The sequence below is a fragment of the Zeus faber genome (assembly GCF_960531495.2).
Source record: "Zeus faber genome assembly, chromosome: 7".
NCBI classification, from domain to species: domain Eukaryota; kingdom Metazoa; phylum Chordata; class Actinopteri; order Zeiformes; family Zeidae; genus Zeus; species Zeus faber.
Genome location: NC_137203.1, coordinates 25,290,784 through 25,318,277, shown reverse-complemented (window position 1 = coordinate 25,318,277; position 27,494 = coordinate 25,290,784). Strand labels below are relative to the sequence as shown.

General features: G+C 41.4%; 5 protein-coding genes and 1 long non-coding RNA gene across 9 annotated transcripts; 3 read left to right on the top strand and 3 right to left on the bottom strand.

The window, feature by feature from the left end:
- Nucleotides 1-334: 334 nt before the first annotated feature.
- LOC307232453 lies at nt 335-3,765 on the bottom strand. The gene is made up of 3 exons (XR_013844235.1): nt 3,619-3,765; nt 797-898; nt 335-474 (listed from the first exon to the last, which is right to left on the bottom strand). It is a non-coding gene; the product is annotated as an uncharacterized lncRNA (long non-coding RNA).
- Nucleotides 3,766-6,376: 2,611 nt separating this feature from the next.
- prkab1b (protein kinase, AMP-activated, beta 1 non-catalytic subunit, b) lies at nt 6,377-11,765 on the top strand. Of its 4 annotated transcripts, none has more exons than XM_080004463.1 (8): nt 6,377-6,427; nt 8,003-8,169; nt 8,701-8,870; nt 8,967-9,060; nt 9,292-9,406; nt 10,498-10,631; nt 10,739-10,807; nt 11,366-11,765. In XM_080004463.1, exons 2-8 carry the CDS (start codon nt 8,026-8,028, stop codon nt 11,441-11,443), a joined length of 804 nt encoding a protein of 267 aa, XP_079860589.1. In that variant the 5' UTR covers nt 6,377-6,427; nt 8,003-8,025; the 3' UTR covers nt 11,444-11,765. The 4 variants fall into 4 exon arrangements, with proteins under 4 accessions (XP_079860589.1, XP_079860588.1, XP_079860591.1 ...); XM_080004462.1 differs by lacking the exon at nt 6,377-6,427 and adding an exon at nt 7,611-7,764; XM_080004465.1 differs by lacking the exon at nt 6,377-6,427 and adding an exon at nt 7,754-7,875.
- A 759-nt stretch (nt 11,766-12,524) lies between these two features.
- On the bottom strand, nt 12,525-14,254 carry LOC307233083 (phospholipase A2, minor isoenzyme-like; the record flags this gene model as incomplete). Its single annotated transcript, XM_080004296.1, has 4 exons — nt 12,525-12,649; nt 12,972-13,099; nt 13,209-13,432; nt 14,153-14,254. The coding sequence occupies 4 exons, from the start codon at nt 14,252-14,254 to the stop codon at nt 12,525-12,527; spliced, it is 579 nt and encodes a 192-aa protein (XP_079860422.1).
- Nucleotides 14,255-15,335: 1,081 nt separating this feature from the next.
- LOC307233082 (phospholipase A2-like) lies at nt 15,336-19,296 on the top strand (the record flags this gene model as incomplete). Its single annotated transcript, XM_080004295.1, has 4 exons — nt 15,336-15,408; nt 17,189-17,339; nt 17,508-17,641; nt 19,163-19,296. 4 exons carry the CDS (start codon nt 15,336-15,338, stop codon nt 19,294-19,296), a joined length of 492 nt encoding a protein of 163 aa, XP_079860421.1.
- A 2,357-nt stretch (nt 19,297-21,653) lies between these two features.
- Nucleotides 21,654-24,967, top strand: LOC307233215 (phospholipase A2-like; the record flags this gene model as incomplete). Its single annotated transcript, XM_080004466.1, has 3 exons — nt 21,654-21,778; nt 23,625-23,758; nt 24,849-24,967. Exons 1-3 carry the CDS (start codon nt 21,672-21,674, stop codon nt 24,965-24,967), a joined length of 360 nt encoding a protein of 119 aa, XP_079860592.1. The 5' UTR covers nt 21,654-21,671.
- Nucleotides 24,968-25,180: 213 nt separating this feature from the next.
- On the bottom strand, nt 25,181-25,857 carry LOC307233081 (asialoglycoprotein receptor 2-like; the record flags this gene model as incomplete). Its single annotated transcript, XM_080004294.1, has 3 exons — nt 25,181-25,334; nt 25,433-25,548; nt 25,708-25,857. The coding sequence occupies 3 exons, from the start codon at nt 25,855-25,857 to the stop codon at nt 25,181-25,183; spliced, it is 420 nt and encodes a 139-aa protein (XP_079860420.1).
- Nucleotides 25,858-27,494: the final 1,637 nt, after the last annotated feature.

Below are 27,494 nucleotides of genomic sequence, written 5' to 3'. Positions count from 1 at the left end.
CTTACTGTGCTGTATTATCCCAAACACTACCTCACTCTATTCACATTCACATGCCACTTTAATTCACATGCCACTTTACATGCACATATCTGTATATACATAGGCATATTCCTTCTATCCTTCTATCTATTCCATTTTATTCCAATTTATTTTTATTGTATTTTATTCTATATATTTTTATCTTATTCTATAAGTATTCAACTTACTGTATTACGTTTTAGGAGTCAGTTAGTCGGTCTATTAGAAAGGAATTTTCTACTTTTATTTATTTATTTATTTATATATATTTTTTATTTTATTTTATTTTTATTTTTTTCCTAGGACATATTGTGTGCTATCACCGGGTGCGTTGCATTACATTTCACTGCATATATGTATGAAAGTATGTATATGTATGTGAAAAAATCTTGAATCTTGAATCTTGAATCTTGAATCTTCGCCCTCACCGTCCACGTCTCCATTCATCTCTCTGTCCTGCGTGGACAACACAGCTGGTTAAACAGGCATCCCCACGACACAGAATCCAACAGAATAAGATGACCTATGGACATCATTACAGCTGAATTTACAGTTTTAACATTTTTAACTGTCACTGCTCACAGGTGTCAATAGAGTTCCATTTAATACTTTTTAAAGACTTAATGACAAATTTGACTGAAAATGACTGGGGGTCAAATCATCTAGCCTATTCAATCCAGTATTGCAGGTAGGTACTCTATGTTTGGACAGGAGAGGTCAATATTGGGTAGAAATGTGGCAGGATGTGAACTGGATGATTCTCTGGGCCGAGAATCACCTCACGGTTTGCGTTGCATGTCGTCGTCGCCACTGTCCTCCTCCACTTCCCCTCCTTCATCACCCTCATCCTCCTCTTCCTCAAAGTCCTCAGACTCGCCCTCTGCAGAACGGTAACACAGTTCAGTGAAAACCCAATAACACTGCGCTATTCTACACACCGGCAACGTCACAGTCGGCTGGGCCTCGGTGAAAATGTTTTAAAGGGCAAAGTGCAGGTCTGCGTATCCAGCAAATTAATGTGTGGGGCATTGATGAAACCATGTTTTCAATTTCAAATTTCCAGACTTCTATTTTTCTCAGACCATATTTGACATCTCAGGGTACAAATAGATAGATGTTTACTATATAAATAAATAATTATGGCTGTAATGTATCCAAATGATTTTGAATTATTCCATTCATACCATATTTAGCTTCCCGATGGAGGACAGAAAATGTAATGTTTTAGTTAATAACTTGATAAACTTATATATATATATGTGTGTGTGTGTGTGTGTGTGTGTGTGTGTGTGTGTGTGTGTGTGTGTGTGTGTGTGTGTGTGTGTGTGTGTGTGTGTGTGTGTGTGTATGTGTGTGTGTGTGTGTGTGTGTGTGTGTATGTGACCTTTCCTACTTTGTTCTCTTCTATTCCAAACACTTCACAGGAGTCAGAATGGATGGAGCACTCAAAATGGTTTATTCTGGAATAATGGGACACACCTACACACACACACACACGAACACGCACACAGACAAAACCATAGTTGTGTGTGTGTGTGTGTGTGTGTGTGTGTGTCAGCATCAATGGAAAAATGATCAGACGTTCACTCCGGCTCGCACACAGCATGGGATTGCCAAGTACTGTGGATTACCCATAATGCGCTGCACTGCCACCTTGTGGTGATAACCGAATAAAATTAAATAAACTCTGGTGAAAGAACCATGGTTGCGGTCCCCAGTTTGACAGGAATTGAACTATAAACTTAAGCAATTTATTAACACGGCTACATACACCCAAATTTAATTATGTTAAACTTAAGGACAACTCTTAAACATCATCAAAACAATGAGGAGAGAAAAAAGGGATACTCAAGGCGAAACAGAGCACTGATGTATACCAAAGTTAATATGAAATTCTCCTATAAGGAGTGCAAAAGGATAGGGTGGTACCAGACCCCGTACTTAATACAGACCAAAAGAAGATGCCATTTACACCTCCTGAACATCTTATCTAACATAGCTCTCATCACATACCCCAAATCTAACAAAAGGACACAATCATAAAACATTCACTTGGCTCACAAGAAACTAAGAAAGGGGGAAAGAAAAAAACAAAAACGTGTTGGTCATCTAGGCCACAAATATTCTTTTGAGGAAAGTCAAAACAGAACTCAAAACTGATATCCTTAACCCTTTGAGTTGACATCTCATGAATACATTTCTGAGGACGTTTGACATGTCTCACTACATCTTTTAGTGACTGTACCAGTATGACCTGCGTGGACACACTGAGGCGGTATGCAAACAATAGTATCCTGGTCAATCTCATCTGTAAGAGTTAAGTGAGACACACCGACTCAGTCTGAATCAGGTGAGTGAGCTGCACTGACGGGTTCTGGATGCGGTGTGTGAACGGCACTGACTGGGGCTAAAACCGGTGCGAGAGCTGCGCCAAATGGGTTTGACATTGTCTCAGCACCTCCCCTTGTGGTGAGGTCATGAAGGTCAAAACATCATCAGGGAGGGTATCACTTCTTGCATCAATGGACAAATCTCCATCCACAGCATTCCCATTAACAGGGTTAATATCCTCAGGAGTAAGCCTGAGCCAGTCTATATTCCGGACATTGCGATCCACATTGTCCACGAGTTGTGATCACTTCCACAAGCCACATCACTGAGATCTGAGCGCACAGGGGAGCCTGGAGTTTCATCCACATCCAAGATAAGGAAGTCCACTTAGAGAAGAAGATTCCTATGCACAACTTTCTCCCTACAAGTTTGAGCGTTTTTTATCCTATACACATTGATATCGGACCCACCGACACAACGTCTTAAGGGTTGAGTCCCATCCGTCAGAGACCTTCCTCTTGCCTTTTCACCGCGATTTGCCAGCAAAACTCGATCACCCACAGCCAATGGAGAGCCCTTGACTCTGCGGTTGTAAAGTCTGGCCTGACGCACTTGCTCCTCAAGGCTGTTTTTCAGAGCAATACTGTATGTGTGGCTTTGCACAAGTCCTGCCTCAAGCGAGTGACAAACTCATTACGGCTGACTACCTCGTCATCCCAGAGTACGTGCCGGAACATGATGTCGACAGGAAGACGCGGAACACGCCTGAACATCAGGAAAAAACGGGGCAAAGCCAGCGGTCTCGTGTACTGTGCAGTAATAACAGAATGTTAACATTTGCAGCATCTGTGGGCACCTGCTGAAGCATCCTACAACACCATTACCCATTGGGTGGTATGGGGTGGTGTGTGACTTATGGCACCCCCACCATCTCCAGAAGGTCTTTCAAGAGCCTGCTGTCAAAGTTCGCACCCTGGTCTGGATTAATTCTCTTGGGATAACCATATATGCAGGAAATAGTCATCACACAAGCTGCAGGCCACGTTTTCTGCAGATTGACACTGAATGGCATGTGCCATTTTGGAAAAATGATCTGTTACTACTAAGACAATCGACTGTCCATTGACTGTCCTATTGTCACTCAAAAGTTGATACACACCAATTCAATTGGTGCGGAATGCCTTCAAGGGGTGCACACGCCTTAGGTTCAGGTGTTTTGCCAACAACACATCTCTCACTTTACCATACATGGTTCACAATGTCACTTACCATTCTGATCCAGAAGAACAGGTTCCCTGGCAAGGGAGAGGGTTCGCGCGCGCCCCTGAAGACCAGCAGCATCGTAGATGCCGAGTAGAATCAGATGTCTGAGGCTATCTGCTATGATGACTTGGAGGAGCTGCTTGTTGAGCTGGTTGTCTTTTTTCACTCTGTACAGGATTCCGTTTCGTAACCTTAGCTTTTTCCAGTGTCTGAGGAGCTTCTTGATGCAGCCGGGTTCAGATGCTGCCTCTCGTCTGGTAGCTCTCCTATGCCTTTGCATATAGGACAATACTCTGCTTATCATTGTATCCTGCTCCTGTAGGCTCAAGAGCCGGCTCTGAGGGTTCTCTCCAGGCAGCTGTGGCAATGGTGGGCTAGCACCAGGCAGGTGCTAGCCCACCACAGCTGGTCAATCCATGACCAACATGAGCACCCAGTGCCACTGACACTTTGTCAGAGCCAATGGAACCCTCCGCAGGCTGAGAGACAGCCACAGCACAAGAATCAGATGACTTCGGGCCCACCTCCCGGACAGCTTGACAGTTATTTGTCAGCCGGAAGGCATCCTGCACAGTACCCCTGACAATGCAGCTGACCTTGTCCGCCGGTGCATCGTAAGGCTCTTTCATCAAGCGGTGACTAACACATGACTGAATGCATGGCTTGCAACTCAAAGCATCGGAAACAATGTTCTTAACCCCTGGGACATACTTCAGATTGAAGTCATATGCTGCAAGCCTCGCCACCCACCTTTGATCGCAGGTGTCCAAGCGAGGTTTCGTTAGGATGTAAGACAGGGGGTTGTTATCTGTCCAGGCAGTAAAATGTCCCCCCTTCAGCCAATGGCCAAAGTTCTCACAAACAGCTCACTTTTCACCCAACAACGGACTGTTCCAGCTGCTGCGGTCAGGCAAGCGCCTCCGCGGTCACACAATGAGAACAGAGAGACCTAGACGGAGTTTTTTCCCGCAAGCCATAAGAACTCTCAATGCTGACCTCACCAGGGGTCCTCACTGAGCCACACACATAGGCTCCACTACCTTACTGTACTGTATGTAGCATACTGTGTCGCTGTTCTGGGTTGTTCGGTGTTACCGTATTGCTGCGCCGTACTGTTATAAGTATTTGACTGGGTGACTCACTGTATTACATTTTAGGAATCAGTTAGTTGGTCTCGTAGAAAGAACATATTGTGTGTAATCACCGGGTGTGTTGCATTACATTTCACATCCTCCACTACGTTTCGCAGTCCTCAATGTCTTACGTGTCCGGGTCGGTGAGCTGTGGAAGACCCTTGAAGATGTGGTCCCCGTTAGCCAGGTGGGTCACCTCACAGTTGACCAGGTCCAGGCTCTTCAGCTGGGGAGCTTTTTCTGCAGGGGGAGGAGCATTTAGGAACCCACACACACACATTCCCCACAATGGATGCTCAACTGGGGTGGAATTCAAGCACCCTTTCCAAGGACTTTCAATGTGCATAATCAAGCTTTCAGGAGGACCTACTATGCTCCTTTTTATACAAGTTAATATAGGTCTCTGAGGTACCCAAAACATGTTTTGGATTTTTTTTTTTTTGCTGAAAATACCTATACTCATATTATGCATTCTAGCCATTCTAACATGCTTCTAAAGTACCATCATGTTCGAGGAAGATCTGTGTAAGTGGGAGGAGCCACCCTCCTGAAGCTCGTAGTTCTGTGAGGCAATGGGGTTTGAGCTTTACTCTGGTTCTGTTGTAGTTAGTGCGTAAACGTTCACTGATTTCACCTCATCAGTACACTAAAATCCGTTTCTAAATACATTTGGGGTGAGAAATAAGTAATCCAGTTGGCTTGTGGGGAACAAGGACACTGCACTGGGACACTGCATGAAGGGATTTTTGTTTCATGTAAAAATAAGTAAATACATCTCCAATGAAAACCAACTATTTACATTGGTTTTGTTTGGAGAAACGCACAGCAGATTGTGCACTGCAGCCTTCAGCCTATCTACCGCAAACTTTTTTTTTTTTTTTTTAGAAAGAAAGAAACACACAGCAGAATTATTTTATTTTTTAATTCTAACATTTCCACCACCAAGTGATGTAGGAAGGGATCAAAAAAATTCTGAACAGGGTGTTTCAGGACATGTTTTCCGAAACATACAGCTCACAAAACACTGACTGTGTTGTCTTATCTCACAGTGAGGGTTAGTAGGCATGACTTCATAACCGTTCCCCTACGCACGTTGCATTTTTTTTCGAACCAAACTGTTACGTTTCTCACAGAGAGGTTTGACGTTGCTGCTTGTGAAGTTCAACTTACTCACACTTTCAAGAAGTTGATTCCTCAATAGGTTTTAAAGGAGAGATTTAATTTGGGGGGGGGGGGGGGTGCGAAGAAAATGTTCATGGATTTTATGTTTGATTTCATATTATTCTAATACACAGTAATGGTCTCAGTTGATCACATAAGTAATAGGATCATTTAAATGTTGATTAATAATAATAATAATAATAATAATAATAATTGGAGAAGAGATTTTGTTTATAAATTCAATCCCACTTGAGCAATAACTTATAACTTATAACATAACCAAACACAACCTTAATGTGCTGAAGTGGAGTGTTCACAATCAGGGCAGCTGAATTTTAAGAACTGAATACACTCAGCAACGAGAAAACCCTGAAATGAGCCCAAAGCGCCATCGCCACAGTAACCGGACGTATCGGGAAACGCCGGAGGTAAAACACCCACAATGCACTTCTCGTTACTGGTGTTGTTAGAACATGTAGAGCTGAATCAGAGCCAGATCAAAGCCGTGTGGTTTCATTCTGGTAAGAACTGCACCGGGAGGGGGTGGACACCCGCATTTTTCGTTTTTTTGTTTCAAACTAGGACTATGAATTAAACGTTGTCTTCCCCGATAAGCACAGTAACCAAAAGTGGCATCTAGTTTTACAGTTTACTAGCAGGTGACCTGCTACCTTGCTGTTAGCATGTTAGCTCCACCTAACAGAGGCTCCAGAGTGCTGATGCTCTGGAAGTTGTTCCCACTAACAACGAACTAGTATAACTACCAATACGAGTACAATTTGGTGAAATGTAAAAAGTTACCAGTAGATTATGGTATGGATTAGTAACTAACAAGAAATAGTCACTTGTAGATAGTGACGAGTCAGTTTCATGGATGAAATTAGTTTGATGGGAACAACACATGCATTATTACAATCCTGCTTATTATTATTTGTATTATTATTATTACTACAGGGTATGGAGGGAAAGTATGTTGTTAATCTCCACAAAAATCCTCATACAAATCAGCTCATTTCCTTTGTGACTCTGCAGGCAGATTTCCTCTACTAATGTGTCACCAAATCCTCCTCCCCGAGCATAGGTTGTTGTTGACACCCGTCAAGTGATTTTACGAGGGTGAAATTGGATATCCGTGGGAGTGCCTCGGGATACGGCGGTGCGGTGGCATTTCTCATGGTCCGATTTGGTCAAAAAATTACAAACAAACATTTTTTATTTTTTTTTGTTTGTTTTACTTTTATAACTATTTTCCCGGACATTTTAAAAGCTGTGATTAACTCTTTAGAGGATTGTGGAGGAGAGAAAGCCCCCCGTATATGTTTCATATGTAGTTACCAGCGAAAAAACTGATCCTAATCAGAAATGTGATAAAATGCGATAAAAAAAAAATGTTTCTTTCTTAAAAAAATAAAATAAAATTCGTTAAGATGAGCAAAATCAAACCGTTAAACCCGAGCTGTATTGGCTCTGCGTGTGCTGACGTCACCTGAAAGCATGCTGCATTCCCAGGAAGTCGGAAATCAGACTCCCCCCTTCCCAGCTAAATGTGTCCTATTGCCTCTGTTCGGGGGGGGAAGTGTATTTTTTTTTTGTTTGTTTGACAAGCATGTTAACTTCCCCCACACCTACACGGGCTAAAACCACAGAGCAGTTTAGTCGAAGTTACATGTTTTTTTAAATGGAATAATCTGCTCTTTTCCAAGCATGGGATCTGATTATTCCGAGTTCCATTTCCAGTGGAACGCAGCATAAGAGTGTGTTTGTGTTGTGTTCGCACTCGGGCTGAATGACTACGGTCGCGTTGCTGTTCGGCGTCGCGGCAAACGACAACATTCCGAGAGAGACCAAGAAGACCCAGGTAAAGGAACAGAGAGATCATGCACTTTATGACAACGGGAACAACTTTGGAGTACTTTTAGAAAAACATTTGAAACACGGAAGTGACGCGCCAAGACGTTCGGGTGCTCAGGTGTGGTACTAGCCGATAGAGGAGCATGACGACTGGGTGAGGGCTTTGGGGGGAGTTGAGCGGGGCGTTGGTGCAGATTTGGTGAGGGCTTTGGAATTATTTGACATGGTTGTGGTGTTGGGTGCAGCAGGGGGCGGTTTCCAGTGCAGCATGGGGAACAGCAACAGTGATCGGGCCTCAGGGTCTCAGGGAGAAAGGTCATACCGAGATGGAGCGCAGGGCAAGGAGGCCCGCTCCAACATCCTGATCGACAGCACGGAGGATGCGGAGCTTTTCCAGAGAGAAGACGCAAAGGTGTGTATGGGATCGTGTGTGTTTGTTTGTTTATTAAAATATAAAACTATTACGCTGTTAAAAACTATGAGATCACCTATACTATTTTAAGTCAATTGTAATAAGGATATGAATGGACTAAAAAAGGTACAGTTGTCACTTTAGGCTGTGGTATAGCCTCTGTTATATCAGGGCTCTGGATGTGAGAAGTACTTAACACAAGTTATACTTTTATTTACTAGAAATGCCAATGTGGTACTTTTGACTCTTACTTGAGATGGGTATGTGTATATTTTACTTAAGTATAAGGTCTGAGTACTTCTACCACTACTTATATTGGAAGGACAAATAGGTAGTTCTGTACCTACTATTTATTTCTCATGTGTATTATCATATACTCTTTCACAATAGTATCACTCTTGTGCACCTCCTAGATGTATGTCACTTACAATGTTGAATTTATGCTTCCATGTCTACTCTTGACTTGAAAACTACAGAAGGAATATGAACATTTCTTTGACCAGATATTTTATACATTGTTTTGATTTCCAGGCTCCACAGGAAATCCAGGAGTTCCTGGCCTGGCAGCGGGACCTGGAGAGCGAAAACAAAAGTCCGACCCAGGCCCGGCCGACTGTTTTCAGATGGTCAGGAGGCGCCAAAGAAGTTTTTGTGTCGGGCTCTTTCAACAACTGGGCGACCAAGATTCCACTAAACAAAAGGTGCTTTGTCTTGCAGTTTTGCTTCATCATGTTAAGCTTTTAAATGCTTGAAGGACTTCCTTCTAATGTCTTGGAAAATGTTTCTCCCATCCCAAGTCACAGTAACTTTGTCGCTATTGTGGACCTTCCCGAGGGAGAGCACCAGTATAAGTTCTGTATAGATGGAAACTGGACCCTGGATCCATCTGGGGTGAGTAAAACATGTCTGCTGGCTTAATTTATTTTTATTTAATTTCTGGCCCATGCTTATCTGTATGAATATGTATGAATTTACTTCCCTCCTGCCTCAGTTGAAATGATGCCAAGAGGAAGGAATTTTATAGGACATTTATACGGTTAAATGAGAAGTCAAACCTTTTCATGAGTCAATGCTGATGTCTAGAGGATCCTTTTACTATGTTTCCTTTTGTCTCCCTCCCAGGCAGTGGTGACAACAAAGACCGGCACCATCAATAACGTCATCCAGGTGAAGACAACTGACTTTGAAGTGTTTGATGCTCTCAGGATCGACTCACAGGAAACTGCTGACGCCTCCGGTACGGTTCAAACGCCCTGATTGGTCAAATTTACTGCCTTCATTTATAATACCACAGTAATGGTGTGAGGGGAAATAAATTCATTACTTTACAGTTGTAGGACGTTCACTGAGATTGTGTTGGAATTTACCATGGAGCTTACTTACCTCCCCTGCTTACTTACCCTCTTTGTACCCGAGTGGGTCGCAGCGTCGCACGCCCCCCCTCACAGAGAGCGCAGTGCGTTTATAGCTGACACATTGTCTGTTGCAGTATTCTCAATTACCATGGTGACAGTAGACGGAAAGTACCGTGTGAATCAGAAAGTAGTAAACAAAGAAGACGCTAGACACCACGCAAACATGGCTGCACGCACTGAATCGGCGCTTGTGCCGAGGAGGGATTGCTGTTCATGGTGGTTGAACCGACAAAAGCATCGAAAAGGAGAAAAGGAGCTGGTCTGTCCACCCGTTCCATGCACAAACAGGAGAGGGGGGTTAAAGTTATGTCCGGCTCAGCATTTTATTACAGGGGAACTTAATGAACTGTTCCAGAACGGTCCTTCAAGATTTCTCCCACATTGCAAGATTCTCCAAAAAGAAACTGCGCATAAATAAAAAATATAAATGTTAGTCTATTTGTAAACGGAATTTTACAACGACCCTGTTAATTAACAATAAAATCACCAAACATGAGTGAGATGTTTGCGTGAACTATTTTGTCTCTGTGCCAAAAAGTAATTGGTGGACTTAATATATCACATTTGACTTGTGCTGTGGATCAATGTTGTCCAACATATTATTAATAAAAACTCAGCAAAAACGCTGATCTCTCATTGCTTCCAATGCATTTCTAGAGAACGCCCCTCGCGCCAATTTACTAAATCTCGGCGGTGCAACCTCGTACCGCAACGTCGTGCAGGTCCCCACGCTCCATGGAACCACCCCCTGGTGACATAATTTGCGCTACACTCTTGTGCTTGAGAAAAGTATAAACCCAGCTTTAATTGTTCCGTGCAAAAAAAAAACAACAAAAAAACACTTGGATCGAGGCTCTTTGAGTGTACCTTTTGCATTTTAACCCGTTTTACATTCACGTTTGTCCTCTTCCAGACCTGTCCAGCTCTCCTCCTGGTCCCTACCTGCAGGACGCCTATCTCACCAAACCAGACGACAAGATGAAGCATCCCCCAATCCTCCCACCGCACCTGCTGCAAGTGCTGCTCAACAAGGACACCGGCATCTCTGTAAGTGTAGCTGTGGTTTCCTAGTGGAACTGCATCTTCCCCCTCGGGATATGATGCTGTTATTGTCACATTTTTTTAAATTATGTCTATTTTTTGTTCCTTTTAAGTGCGACCCCACCCTGCTTCCAGAGCCAAACCATGTGATGCTCAATCACTTGTACGCTCTCTCCATCAAGGTAATCAGTGTTCTTTTTGGTGTGACTTTTGCCTTTTTTATTTATTATTTTTTAACTGTGTTCACAATGATTCTGTGTACACATATTTGAAATATATGAAAAAACGAAGAACCTTATCAATATGGAGCATAGCATATTGCAGTTTCTGATATTAAAGAAAGTTTTTAATTGCATTATGATAAACCCAATCAAGATTTCCGCCCAATCTCGTGCGGGTGCTTTGTCTAATTAATTTGGGATTCTAGATGTACATATGTCCAAATGCATAATTGTGATGCCATGTAAGAACCAGATTGTGGAACTTCTCCAAGACCGTGATCCACACCCTACTTCCAATACACACACATGACTGGTTAAGGGGAGCTACTAAGGAAAGTCCTCCATAAAAAGCGCATAAATTGGTATCGGTACAAAATGTGAATTAAGGCTCCAACAGCAGAGGGCTCCTTGGCAACATTCTGTGAAAACCGAGAAAAACCTGCCCCAATTTTGACTTTGAGTTCAATTTCTCTTATCTCTTAATATTTATTTTTTGAATCTTGTGTCATTTTGTTTCAGGATGGGGTGATGGTTCTCAGTGCAACCCACCGATACAAGAAGAAGTATGTTACCACCCTTCTGTACAAGCCCATATGATCCAAAACTCTGCAGAACCTCTTTCCTGCCTTACAATCGAATGTTAAATACGTAGGTATGAAAGTCAGATAGCATTCCGTCCATGATAATTCCTCTGCAGATGGAACGAGTGTGTGTTTTTTCATCTGGTTTGAAAACTTCTGCTGGAATATATTTCTATATCTTCATCGAGAATTGTATTGATCTGATTTAAAAACAGTCTGTATAGAAGGGGTTGTACTCAGGTTCCTTCAGTTGGTGCTGTGTGATCCTGTATAAATATCTTATCCAACTGTTTGTTACATAATGCGTCTTTTATACATATACATTAAAAAACATGAAACCAAAACCAAACCCCTTCAAATATTTGTTCTTTGTCAATCAGCGGCGCAAAGAAACTGTGAGGCCAACGAGTTCGTGTCATTAGTCAACACTGTTGTTATTTTATTTACATAACCTTACGTGACCTTTTTCTTCTTTGGGCAGTGGATTCATAAATTGAGGGTTTTTACTGTGACAGAAATTAACAGCTGAAAGTTTAAAATAACCAATACAGAGATAAATATACTTAAACCTAGTTTAAACTTAATTTACTATGAATTATACTTAAACTTGATTTTGTCTTGGCTGTGTACAAAAATTGTATTCTTATGTTTTCTTTATTAAGAGACTGCTGAATGCTCTTAACTAAAGTTGGCATACTGATGACAGACTGTTTACAATACATTTTCCATATTTTACAAATCTTCTCAAACCATTCAACACGTGTTAATGTTTCAGAGGAGTGGAAATCCTCCCTTTTTTTTTTTAGTTTGTTATCTGGTATTGCAAATGGAAAGTGCAAGTGTCATGTCAGCAAAAGCTCTGTTGCTAGGGGAAGTGTGCTGTTGCTGCACAATCCACGAGACAGCGGCTGGAAAAGATCGACTTGAATGAAAAATTCAAAGTGATTTCTTAGCCTTCATGTACAAATAAAATAAAACCAATACACCATTTTCCAGCACATTTTAATGGTCCGTTAAGTTCAAGAGATTCATTGTCACACACATATACATGTGGTCATACATGTATGTAGTGAAATGCCATAAGCAGGTTGAATAGATCAGTTGACACAATGGACTTTAGGATCCACGTCCTTGTTTTGGGGGTTATAAGTTGACTGGGCAAAGCAGTGAGCTGCCACCCGGTCACACTCGCAGATGGCCGCCTGACACTTGTCATTGGTGGCTGAAGGAATGAAAACAGACCAGTAAATACAAGTCGTAGGGTTACAGTGCACATTTGAAGACCTTGGTGTTGTCAGCTGTCTTAGTGACTGTCCTTATGTGGTATACAGGCTACAGATGCTTTTTGAGACACGTTCAGCTAATTCTTACAAGTAATTATAATAGTAATTATTTGTAGTAATAATACTAAAAGGACCCTAGGCCTTCTAATGCTAATCTGATAGCATTGGCCCCAGTGCATGCTTTGGTGCCAACACTGACTATACTATATTCAGATGCTACTTTATTTTGTCAAAATGGCCTCACTTTAGTCCCGAGGTTACCTGAGCAGGTGAGTTGTTGATCAGAGCAGGTGAAGGCATAAACCAGGATATAGGGAAGGTCCAGGATGCCTGTGCACCCCGGAGCCTTCCTGCTCGCCTCATAGCATTTGTCATGGACCTTACAGCACCTGAGGTTAAGGGAGGTAAAAGGTCCGCCTTCTGATGGCATTGACTTGAAAGAAATTGGAATCGTGAGTCAACGCAAGTAATAAAATCGCTAAGATGCAAACTTCGTACATGTCCACCTCGTCCAGTGGTTGGCCAGTCCCCCCAAAACCACACCAACAGCCGTAGTTGTTGTAGGCCAACGAGCTAGTACCCGGCTGGGTGCACTGGATCATTTTGCCGAACTGCCACAAGGCCTTGGGCAGCAGAGCACCCCTGCAGGCCACACAGACTGGCAGGGACAGGTAAAGGAATAAAAAAGACTTGTCCATACCAAGAGGAACAGAGTAACCTTTCTGGGGACATTTACGCACCCACAAGTGTGAATAACCAAGAATTACATGAGAATCATTGGACAGAAATAGAAATGTTGATATAATAACACATCCAAGTATTATCTAGATTTGATTTTTGACTTGGTGCATCATTAGAGACTGTGAAAGGACACACTGTAGGGCGGCATGAGTGTCTTACCAGTTAGCAGCAGAAGCCCTGTGAAATTCATTGTTGGAAGTCAATGTGGGGACACATTGAGTGGGGCGGCTCTTATATGCACAGAGGCCTGAGATAAGAAGTGTACACTACGAGGGGAGGGTGGACATGATCCCAACTAGGGGGCTCTGGAATTGTCTGCCTATACCCAGACATCGGTTTTGGCATAGGCTTGAGTTTTGTTTGTTAAATGATTGTCAAAACTCAACAAATAGTACTTGTGTAATTATGAATGCTGAAACCTTGTTCAAGGTACCGTTCTTTAAGGGATTTTCTGCGAACACTTTGAAATACCAGGTAAACATGTAACTACCATGTGTCGATCTCCTGCAAAATAGGTGAATACTGAGGATTAAAAAAAGTGTTGAGGAAATTCCACTGTGTGGTCTGTGAGATAAACCCTTGCTATCAGGAACAAACAGAGACCATCGTTAAATTGACTAGAACTAAATTTATTTTGCAAAATAGGAGAAAGATGAAGTTATGCACTTTGTTAACAGTGACACAGCAGTTTCTCCCCATACCGTTGTCTGGAGAGAGTTCTTATACTTGCCGCACTCCACCCAAGTGGCTTTTTCAGGGCCCTCCAACACAGAGACACAAGGGATGGTGTTGAAACGTACCATTTTATTCTAGAGTTGCAAGGTGTAACAAGCACGGAGCAGATGGACACACGTCATGACAGAGGCTCTCCCCGTGTGTGAGGGGGGGGTGGGTGATTTACCTGTTGCCCCTCGATTGCTCTGATGAGCAACAGGTGGACAGCCACTCCTGATCCTGTGCCTAATTACCTAGACCCAAGGCAGGTTGGCTGCTTAAACCACACCACCCCCACACCACAATTCTCATAGGGAATAATGCATTTACATTTCTGCTCGCATTCACAATTCACTTTCCTTTGTGAGTGCACCAGATACCCACAGACAGAGCAGATAAGAACATATGGAGTAGTGGGGGTTAGGATGCATCTATTGTTAGAGAGACCTGAGAGAAAGGGCGTTAGAATGTAACACTGTGAGGTAAGAGAAGGAGGCATTCGTCTTTACTGAAGCACCCGTAGTGACTTGGTCATTTTCCATCACAGAAGTAAGAAATACTTCTGTGATGGAAATATTTGTGCTCACCACACATGCAAATAGCAGAGGGGGAGAATCTTGGCAAGAAACTGCACAGATTCTGAACTAACTCGGTCAATTTATTTCTTCCTTCTTTAAGACCTTGTCCATATGTATTTATTTCTCAACTATTAATTAAATAATTGCACTCGTTTTTATCCAGTACACATGCCGCACCTGGAAATAAGAGCTTGGTTTTTCCTTGTATGAATAAAAGTTGAACCGAAAATGACTTTGTGGCGCACAACTGTGCAAACGACAAACATGTGCTTAAATTCCCATGTAATGCCTCTTGGATTCGACTAAAATGGAAGTGTGCACAAAACACGTGTCAAAATGTGTCATCTATCGAATGCTTGTGAAATACAACAAATCAACCAGAATGTTTTGGGAAAAGCATCTGTGTGCACATAAATGTGTCTATGCGCGTGTGAAATGTGCGATGTGATTAATCACTGGAAATCATTTAATAAGGGACGCCCTCTTCTCATCGCCAGTGAATGTAAACTTTTTGTTATCACATTTGAAATCGAGTTTTCAGCGGCAAAATAACCGAGCCCTGTGGGAGTTCAGACACATCATTCTCTGCACCATGCCCGACAGCTGGCCCATCATCCACTACACCGACCACGGCTGCAGCACCCAGCCGTCATCACCAGGCCCTAGTTTGATCGTATTTTATAGGTTGTATAACCTGATTTACTACCTCTGACTTAAAAAATGTTTTTGTCTCTAATGAATGACTACTTCTAGCTGGGACGATTTCACTTGTAATAAACTCCTCTATTTATATCTATCTTATGAGAGGAACTTACAAAAAAATTATAAAAATGGGCATTAAAGCTATCATTTGGTTGCTACGTTTTTAAAGAAATGATTTTGATATATATTTTTTTTCTTAAAAGCATTAATTTTGTTACTTTTTATTTTGTTTTATATTGCTGTTTATGGCATCTTTTGCTATACAAAGTAATTTAGATGGATGCTTAAAAAATCCTTTTGTTTTTTGCTGTCATATATATATATTGTAATATAACAATGCGTTTCTGTTACATTAGTGTTCTGTAATACCACCTGATAATTCAGTGAACTAAAGTGGATGATGAAACTTGAGCACTTATGACTGAATTGTCTATTGGGGCTTAGTTGAGTGATATTTTAAGGTAATGTATTACATTATTTTTGGAATCACTTTTAGTTTTCCTTTTCTTTTGGTAAAACTACAAGTGACAATGACCACTCACTCTCCAGAGACTCAAAACCATTCTGTAACTCTCATAAAGTTCCTCTTTTCTTATTCTATCTGTTCTTTGTCCCTAGTTAAATACACGTTGGTTGTTAAAGTAAATGTCATAACAAGTACATACAGTACATACGTCCTAATAGTACCTTGTAATCATAAATGTTGAGCCTGTGTATTTGGAAAAGTGTGGCACGATAAGAAACGGCCATTCTTACTGATATCAATAGTTAAATCTTCTCAGTATATTTGCTCTGTTCCCAATCACTAAATTATTTCTTTCGAACAAGAGACCTGCATGGATAATCATTTATTAGTTGAATTCTCAAACATTCATTGCTTATTCTTCTGTTTCTTTGCCGCACTACACAAGCAATTTTCTATAATCCAAGATAAATGTCTTGTTTTAATTTTATCTATTAATCTGCATTTTTTTTCTATTGCACTCATGTACAATATTTGCCCAGTATACAGGGCACACCTGAAAGTAAGAGCATGGCTTTCCTTGTTTAAACACAAGTTGAATTGGAAATGACACTCCAGTACACAGCTGAGTAAATGGTAAACATGTGTGGGAGTTCTCGCACAATGCTATTGAAGTTGACAAAATTTGAGTTACACAACCCAAAGCGTCAGTTTGTTTAATTCTTTTATTCAATGCGTTAATGAAGTCTTTCAATGACGGAACAGTCATTGTGTGTGTTTACTCAGAGATTTGATCCATCGGTGGAAATAAATCAAACAAGGGCGGCCTCTTTTCATCGCTATTGAATATATATGTATATATGTACATATATAAACCATAACGTTAACGTATTGGATTCACATTTGAAATCAGATTTTCAGCTGCAATATGACTCCATCTTGCATCGTACTCGCTTTGGCCGTCTGCCTCCCGGTTTGTATGTATCTAAATTATTCAATGACCGTTTCATGATTTTTCAGGGTTTTTTTTTTTGGTTTTTTTTTTCAATCTATTAAGGATCAGTTTGTTAGACTTGTCTAACTCCAGGTATCTCACTACAGATCAGACAATAGAGAATGCTGTCTGCCCCATTATCTTCTCTCTCAACGCAGGGATTTAATAGAAATGAATGATCAGTAAGACTTGAAAGCATAACAGCGGGGGATGGGATTTTCTTATTTTAAGAGCCGGTATTGTATTGTTGTACTCATTGTTCTTGTTGCTTTCTGGTATCTCCCAGTGCTGGCCCGGCCCAGTAACCGAGCCTTGTGGGAGTTCAGAAACATCATCCTCTGCAGCATGCCCGACAGCTGGCCCATCATCGACTACGCCGACTACGGCTGCTACTGCGGGAAGGGCGGCCACGGCACGCCCGTGGACGACTTGGACAGGTACGTACACAACCGCTGGCAAGGAGAGAGGATTGCAGGGGGTCGTATAACAAACTGCGTCCTTGGTTGTTGATTGGAACCCATCTCCAGGATTTTAGATTGCCGCTTTACCTAGAATATGGTTCATAGATGTATTTGTCATTCAAATCATCTTCCTCTCCTCCCCAGATGCTGTCAGACCCATGACCACTGCTACAACGCGGCCATGAAGGACAAGGCGTGCTGGCCCATCATCGACAACCCGTACACCTACCCGTACCACTACGAGTGCGACAAGGCCGCCAAGAGCGTCACCTGCCTCAGTGAGTGAACCCATGCGAGCTGCTCTTCTGTGTGTCTACGTTTCATCAGGATGATTATCTTGTCCGAAAATGTGTACACTCAAAAGCTGGATGATTCGACACGTTTGACGATACCGGCGTTCAGATTGTGCGCTCAACTCTTGAGCGGCATTGCAGTGCCTTCCAAAATGGTTTCATGTGTCATTCTTGAACCCCATAAACTTAAGAGGAATTAGCACTGTGTAATGATGCCAATAAAGCCAATTTTACCAGCTGAGCAACAAGAAAAGTAATATTTAGCTTCATTCAATGTATTTAAATGCATTGAATGAAGCTCAATGTTACTTGTACTTAACTGTTCATGTTTTTAAAGTGCTAATACACAGATTATTGTAAAAAAATATATATATATATATATTATATATATATATATTTTTTTTGGTGTGGGATTGTAAAGCCCCTTTCCCACATGGAATCTGTAACATTGCTGGATAAAAAATATCCGGCAAAGGCAGTAGGAAGTCATTCACACGTTGGCCTTCTTTGTGGAAAAGGTGCGTATGGAGTCCGTGTTCCCGTATGTGGTTCCCACATAAGATGACTGTTACGGATACAGTACGTAATGGGTTAGGGTTAAACATTATGTCCCGTGTAGATGCGATCGTTTGGACAATCTGTTGGCAATGGACGTACATCTGGTTTTTTTTTTTCCCTGGCTCTCAGAAACCAGCGTTTCGCTTCCCGTCTCCCCGCCCCTCCAGGACGGACTCGGTTCCCTCCGCTGACGGAGTGGGGATAAAGCCCCCATCTCAGGACATAATATTAGGGCTATTGTGTAAAAATAATAAAGTTTAAGTATATAAAGACCTGTCTTCGTAGAGACTGGACATGCTTCACTTTCTCGTCTTTGCAGCCGAGCGCCACGGTTTAAATTGGACTGATTGGACGTTTGTTTTTTTTCTTCCCGAAAACAAATAGCATTTGAAATATTTGTACAAAATATATATTCGTAAAAACCCACTCTTTGTACTTTGCCGGTATTTGGATTTGTCTCCACCCCTAATTTACGTGCCTGTCCCAGTAATGTTACTGCGTCCATTCACTCGCACTTCCATTCACAGCCGTACCGGCATTTTCCCGTAAATGGTACTAGGTTGAGAGTGGGGAGATTTACGCAACAACTTTTACGAAACATTGACACTGGCTCATGTTCCCAGATTACGCCAATACGGAACATTGCCAGTAGATTTACAGTGTTCAGTGCAAGTGGGAAAGGGGCATAAGAAACAGCCGTTCCGTGTATTTGCGTTATGCATGTGCTCCCCTATATGCTGTTGGGTGGCGGGGTCCGCCATTCCCGCCAAGAGTGCAATGGTCATAAAAAAATCAGGAGTGGACTCACTGGGCTGTGTTTATACATATATACAGTATGTGTTTCCCCTCAAACACTGCCTGCATGGAGTTTCCATGTTCTTCCAGGTTTAGCCCAATTTTTGCTGGGTTGCTATGGCCTCTCACACCTTTTTTCTGTCCCTCATTTAGACACCAACAACCAGTGCGCGATGTTCATCTGCGAGTGCGACAGGAAGGCGGCCATGTGCTTCTCCAAGGCGAAATACAACAAGGAGAACGACCATATTCCCAGAGGCCGCTGCAACCAACCTGAGACAAAGTGACCGGGTTCAAACGACATTTAACCATCCTCTTCATAAATGTAAAAATAAATAATTACATGTTGCATCTAACAACGTTGCTCTGTCGTTAGTGTATCTTCAGTGCTTTGTGTTGCAGTTACTCCTAAATGCAGAAGACGAAATGTGCAACGTGCATTTAACTTATTGTCGTTTTAGAGGAATGATATTAAATAGATAATAGATATAGTTAAAGATCATCTTTGTAAAAAGTTCATACATGAATTAGAAGACGATAAGTTACAAGCCATAATATAGAATATACCTATATATATATACTTGTACCTTGGATGATAAAGTCATCACTGGATTTGCTGTCTAAGTCTAAGATGTGAAAGTATGCATTGGAATTGTAATATCCAGTATATAAAAAAAAACACAATTATGAAATTTGCGAGTAGATATTAAGACCTAAATGTGTGAGACTGACTGGGAGTTAAAGAAGTGATACCTTTCCCTAACTATATCAATATTTACAGCTTACAGAAAAAATACACTCTCTCTCCAAACATTGCCATGTCAGCGATTTCTAGTGTGTGAAATAATTCCTAGAAGTTTGAGCGGAACAACACACACACATGGAATTAATGACAACCAATCAAACAGTGCCTGTTTTCCAGTCTCATAATGTACTGTACAGATGCCATTCTTGCCCAGCACACAGCTGTGTAAATGACAAGTCACATGGCCAATTTCCCACAGGTTTCCAGTCAATGAGTGAAATCCATTTCTTAGACTCAGAAGAGAATAAATAACATTTCTGTAGATAGTGTGTGTGTGTGTGTGTGTGTGTGTGTGTGTGTGTGTCTGTGTGTGTGTGTGTGTGTGTGTGTGTGTGTGTGTGTTTAATGTATACACACTAGAAGGACTTCAATAAGAAGGAGTGCCTGTCCAGTCAATATAAAGTATCAGGTTCTCAAATCAGATCAGACGCAAAATGATGATGAATCCTTCTCGTGCCCTCCTCGCCGTGTTCCTCTCTCTACCTGTCCGTAAGTATTCAGAACACCCCTTCTAATTGTGTTTCTTCATTCACGTTTTTTTCCAGATTTTATTTCTAATTATATTTAAACCATTTTTTATTCACTTTAATTCATAATGTGTATTTTTTAAATGTTTTGTCTTAGAGGCTTTCAGGCTTGTTTCGTGGTTTATGGGGTGTTTATCGTGCAAAAGATCTGTTTGATCAGTTTCATGTACAACAATCAGATAAACCATTCCTTTCAAAGGTGATTTAAAACATGGGAGAGAACGATAATAAATTGGCAGTGATGCTGCTAGCAGCAAGCAAATAGGCCATAACAAGGACATGGTTAAAACCAGACCCAACTTCTATCGCTGATTGGATAGATATAATTCATGATGTAATAGAGAAACTGTCAAGAAAGGGCTTTCTTTCAGATTTGATATAAGTGGACTGTGTACGTTAAACCCATAAGGCCAGATTTTTGTTGAACTGTTAAACAAAAATGAAAACTGTGAAAATAATGCATGAAAATTGAAACGTGATTTTTATTTATTTTTTATTTTTTGGATACTTCAGGGGAAAGCTCCCCCTGTTCTGTTGTAAACAGTTTGTTTTACTCACAGCAAATTGGAAAAATTGGATGGATGGAATTACGGATCCAAAATGATTGACGTTGACTGTTCTTTGCTGCTAGGTTTGATTTTACACGTGTGGTATATCACTGTCCATGCAATGTCACTGATTCTAAAATAATGTGAAATTTATGCTTTTCCAAATAAAAACAAACAAACAAATCAATCAAATCAAATGTATGACGGAAATGATCAAATAAAGTGTAATGGCACTATCCAAAGCACAAGAACATTCTTGTAGGAGCCAGGAATGGATTTATTGTGAATATAGAATGAATTTTAAATTTTAAAATATTGTGATGGTTTATTTTTTAGGTTATTTTGGTTGTTTATTTGTTATGGCACAATCACGGTGATCAGGTCACATGGATGGGCGGGGACATTAATAAATATCATGATGTTAATAAATATCACATGTTCACCTGCATGGCATCGAAAAGGAGAGTGGAGTGGGTCGCCGTATTTTTTGTTGACCGCTGTTTTTGTCTGATTACTTAATTATTTGAGTATATTTTCTACACATACTAAGTTGATTTCTTTAATTAGAAAAAGTTACAAAAACCTTTATTTTTATCTCTGCAAATCTTTTTTGGTAGCACGTCAAACAATCTGCAAACAAGGCCCCACCCACCAGTCGTCGCCACAACACTGTATCTAGTGGATCTTGAGTACAGGATGCAGTTTTATCTGAGCTATTTCTCTTCCATGTCTTCATAGTGCTGGCCTCAGAGAGTGGCCGTGCTCTGTGGCAGTTCAGGAACATGATGATCTGCACCATGCCCGACAGCTGGCCCATCATGGACTACACTGACTACGGCTGCTACTGTGGGAAGGGCGGCTCTGGTGCTCCTGTGGATGAGCTGGACAGGTATGTAGGAGAGGCCATGGTATGCCCCACCAACCCCACCCGCCACTTCCCCAAAGTCTTATTCCTCATTCCGTTGGTGTTATCTGACTGTAATCTTATGTTACGTACGTATGTAGGTTCTATAAGTCCTATTATCTGCATCCATTTGCTTTGGTATCAATGTGTACTGTTCAGTGTATGTACGACAGAAACCATGACCTGCCCATCTATAGATTTCCCCTATAACTTGTCTTAGTAGTATTATCCTTATTATTATCCGGCGGAAATGGTGGAGGCTGACACAGGAGTCACAACGGCACTGAAGGCGGGTAAAGGCCTCTCGCCAAGGACCGTGTGGTGGCTGCAGGTGCATCAGCCTCTCCACATTAAAAGATGTCACGGGCAGGCGTCCTCCTGAAAGGGAACCAGACCAGTCAACATCCCGGATCAAAGCCCTGTGGCAATCACAAAGTGGTGACGGGAGCAGGACTGTGAAGTCTGGCAGCTCCTAGCCACAACCTGACACACAGGCGGTGGGTGTTTGACTGAGTTGTTAAGCTCTTTGAATGAGTCAGAACAGCTGTTCAGCAGCTGCATCCATGACTGGGCAGCCCTATATAGGATCCACTCTGCTCAGAAGGGCAAGCGGCTAAAAAAGTTGCCCTAAACATAGCCTGCCTCGAAAACTCCTGTCTGGACTACCCCATCCAGAGGGATCGTCCCACTTTTTTGGAAAGGAAAACCTGATGATGAGCCAAGGATCCATGGTGTGGGTTTTACCATTAAGAACAGCCTCCTCCCTGAAGTCCCTGTGGACATCAATGATCGCCTGACCATACACTTGACGCTTGCAGGCAGCCAAAAGGCCACCATTGTTAATGCTTTGTTGAAAACACTTGATGCACAGGACGATTTTAAGGAGGCCTTCTATGCTGACCCGAACAACATCTTAACAAAAGTGCACAAGGTGGACAAGCTAATCCTGCTTGGACATTTCAATGCAAGGGTGGGATGAAACCACAATCTATGGGGAGGAGAAATGGGGAAGGAGGAGGTTGGCAATACAAACTCCAACTAAATTCTAATGTCAACAAAGTGCTTAGAACACAGCCTGGTCATCTGGTCATCACCAACAAACTTTTCCGCCAAAATAACAAATTCAAAACATGCTGGATGCATCCTCGCTCTAAAATCTGGCACCTCTTCGACCACGTAGTCGTCCGCACTAAAGACGGCCATGATGTGCTCAACACCAGACCGATGACAAGTGAGGATGACGACTGGACAGACCACCGCCTCATTCCCTCCATCATGTCCATCTGTCTCATGCGGAAAAGAAGGGTGCAGAAAAGACAGAGCCGGCCAAGCCTGCTCACCACCCTTCAACAACAGTTCCAGGCTGCACCCAGTGCTGAACTGCCTGAATAACATCCAAAAGATATTGAAACACACTGGGCCACGCTTAAGTCTACTATCATGGACACTTTTTATTTATATGAATCTATTGCGATCACATATTTATCATGATGTGTGCCATCACTTGCTATTCGTTCTAACATGACATACTTCTGTCTTATTATTCTGTAACATACTGTATTTTATTTGCCACCTGCCCATATTGAGCCGACAGATTAATACAGTGAGCTGCAAAAGTTCAACTCCCTTTTGATTTTTGTTTACATTTTATTTTATTTGTTTATTTGTTTATTTACAATTTATTTATTTATTGAATCTCTTTTTTTTTCTTGCACTGTTCTGTCAACTTTTAACTTAATTTCCTCCCGGGATTTATTTAAGTGTTATATCATTTAAAAGATGACATAACTTCCACCTTGAATTCAGATTTTTTTTTTAATATTTGAGACAGATGTTGTCAGATCCATGACCAGTGCTTCAGTAGCGCGATGCAGCACGACGCTTGCTGGCCGTTGTTAGACAACCCCTACACCGAAATCTACAGCTACCACTGCAACAAACCCACCAAGACGGTCACCTGCCTCGGTGAGTGTCCAGTCCACTGTTGGTGTCATAACCTGTGGCTCAGTTCAGACCCTGGCCTATAATAATAATGCCTATTAATATATAATAAAATATTCATTATAATTTTCAAAAATAATATATTACATTTCAGTTAATTCATTTAGAAGACGCTTTTGTTCAAAGCGACTTACATAAGATGCTAGAAACAATTAAAGCATACATCGTCCATTAGAGGGACCTCAAATTGAAGTGCATGATCTCCTGTTCAACCAGATAGTGCAAGATGTGGAAGAAATCAGAATAAAATAGTCATTAGAAAAAAAATTGTATGTTAGTGCAAGTATTCATGTATTATGTCATATTAAATTATATATGTATATATGATATAATCATATATATATATATATATATATATATATATATATATATATATATATATATATATATATAAATGTTATGTTGTTATAATACAATAATGACTTAACCTATTCATATACTCAGTTATGATGGTTCCAGTTCCGGTTCTGTTTCTATTTTAGATTTAGATGTATTTCCGTTAGTTTCCTGCTTGTATGGAAAATATTTTGATTCAAAAAAAAATTTCACAAACAATTGGTGGACCCACTTTATTGAGACTGTTTTGCTCCCTGAGTGGTGCCCTCGCCACCGTCTGTGCTGTGACATCATAGCATTGTGACGTTCAACATCAGGACACAGGCATAAGATAGCCGGACAGAAACACAGGCAATCAATCTAACGTCTCTTTCCATCCGTCTCCTTATTGCCCTTGAGAAAGCACAATCAGTGAGTTAATTCATGTTATTTGTATATGTGTAGAGTATAGTAGCTATGACAACATATTAACAGGTTATTTACATCTGCATAGAGCCTGATCCTTAATCTGCATATTTCTGTACTGTTCCACAGTTTCACACCACTTCTATTAAAGATACCAAAAGTGAGCTCCTGTCTCTGGGTAGTTTTTGGGAGAGTGTTTAGCTCGCTGCATAGCCACGTACGTCTGCACGTGGTGAGGGCAGTGTTTTGAGAAGCCTGAATTAAAAAGGAAACTTTAAAAGGCCGCCTATGTGTTTTTTCCTCTGTGATTCAGACAAAAACAACCCGTGCGAGGCTTTCATCTGTGAGTGCGACAGGATGGCGGCCATGTGCTTTGCCACGGCGGAATACAACGAAGAGCACGCGCACCTTCCCAGCAGCCACTGCAAGTAAGCCAAGCCACGCAGGATTGGACATTCCCCACAGACCCCCAGTGTGCTTTCAAATAAAGACATTGACGAATCATTTCTCCCATTGATCTGTTTGTGTTGTGGTCGATTAAGAATGGTCTGTGCTAAATTGAATCATCGCTTTCATGAGATATACAGAATGGGTCTTGGCATAGCATTACAGGAATGGAAGTTCTAAATCCGTCGACTGTCGGTCTCATGCCCTGGTCTCGCAGATGTAGCGGTTCTCCAGGGTACATTCTGCGTCGTTCCACAGCTTGCGTTTTCGTATGCTGCTGCTATGGAGCTGCCCGCAGTCCTCACCGTCCTGCATGTAGTCCCAGTCGTCCGGCTGCCCGACATCCCAGAAGCTGAAATCCAAAACAGGAGTAAAACGATTGATAGGTATTGTTTTGTTTTCTTTTGCCGTCGTCCTGTATCGGGATCCGCGGCTTCATCGTTCTCTTACGTCTGCGTCGTTTTGAAGTCGGTGCCATCCACCCAGCTCCAGTGACCCTCGTGTTGTCGCTCCACCAGTCCAATCCAGTAGTTTGCTGTTACTAGGACAACTTTGGAGATGTAGTCCTAGTGGAAGAGTCACAGGAGGTATAAAGAGGTTTTTATTACTTGTAAAAAAAACAACCATGAAATTCCGTCATCGGATGGAAATAAAAAGGCATAGCCGTGCTCCACATTCACAAAATGGCATGCTTTCATGGATTTCACTGGAGCTCATGTGCTCACCAGTTCTCCTACAGAGTTGACCACCAGCAGGTGTGACCCGTGCACTTTACACTGCTGCTCTGCGTTGTTCCAGCTCAGGGAGCGTTTAGATAACAGGTAGCAGCTCTGCTCAAAGGACACCCAGCCTTCTTTGCAGGGTCCTGGTTTCATCGGGTTTAAAGGTCAGTGAAGCTCGCTCAGTCAATAGATGTATAAAAGAGCTCTATTTCTTGAATTGTAGTGACCTAAAAGTAATGAGTAACTACCTCGATCCGGAGTGATTGCCTCCACAAGGACGTCCTCTGGACTCTCTGTGGAGAATATAACAAAAAAGAGCATAAAAAAAAGAGCATAATTATTAGTTTTTCAACACTTATTCCAATGGGTGAATAGTGAACAAAGTGTATTTGTTTCACTAATCACCAGACGATCACAAAATACATGTAACAACAGTTATTAATATGACCTAATTCAGATGAACTTCTATGATTAAACGCTGGGTGGTTGATCGCTCCAAGGTAGGTTTTTAGATCGGCAATCTCTTTGCTTAAGTTGGAAACTGTGGAATAAGACAGTTGAAAAACATTTTTATAGAATGACCATCAGCAAAGTGGGAACTGCATTGATCTTTCAGCTGCAATGTTTTGACAAACATACATTTTATCCCCGTTACCAGCAGGAGTATCAACAGCAGAAGCACCAGGACACCATAGAGGATATACCCTAATCTGTTCTTTAAACCTAAAAAGAAATGACACATAGTGAGTTTAAAATGATACTGGATCCAGGTAATCTTATTTTGGGAATATTTTACCTCTCTGAGTGATGCTCTGCTGTCTGTTACTTGTGTCAGACGGTCCAAACTGCTGATAATCAGGTGTCTCCATTATTGACGGAAGTCATGTTGTAAAATGGAAACAAATGAAACGATTTTGTTAAATAAAAAAACATCGAACGCGCAGATTTGTGATACTTGTGACATTAGTATATGAAAAGAGGTTAAAATTTAACTTTCTGTTACACCATTCCTATTAAATACAACCATGATAATTAATTGAATAGATTGACGTGTATATGCATTTTTCTAATGGTTTAAAAATGCCTTTTTTATCACGTTTTGCCAACAAAAATGACTTATTGTTACACTTTTATTCAGTAGTTTCCAGTAAAATATCTAGAATATTCCTCCTTGATAGTGTATACATTTAACTAGTTTACTGTTACATTGATTTGCCACAAAATAAATTACCAAAATGAAAATAACAATCAGATAGACATAGATAAACAACAAATGATATCTCACCTCCATTTGAATCAAAATATTTTTCAGTGCAATTCTTTGCTCTCTCTACGCTGCAAAGTACCACAAGAAATCCCAGCAAATTAAAAGGGTAATACCATCGAATTTCAGATTCAGAAAAATGTCCTCTATGCCCCTTCTGCCCTCACTACGGGTCTGCGTGCATAGCTATTGAGCTACAGTAAACAATCTCCCATATATGGGAGGTGGAAAGTGCCATGGATTCCCTCAGTCAAGAGAAACTGTCGTATGTACGTTGCAGTGAAGGAACGTGCGCGGGTGGCGACATCTCATGGGCCTAGCAGTTAAATCTACCGAAAAATGAACGTCTTCATTAACGTTTCATGTTTGTCGAGGTCCTAGTAAAATGAACGTCTACCCTTACACATCTACACCGCCGTTACGTGAGGTGAAAAATAGATATATCTATAGATATCTATATAGAAAGCCTCCGCGTCCTTCAGAAAACCTTTTTTTTCTCTAACTGCAGCTCCAAATATAGATCGAT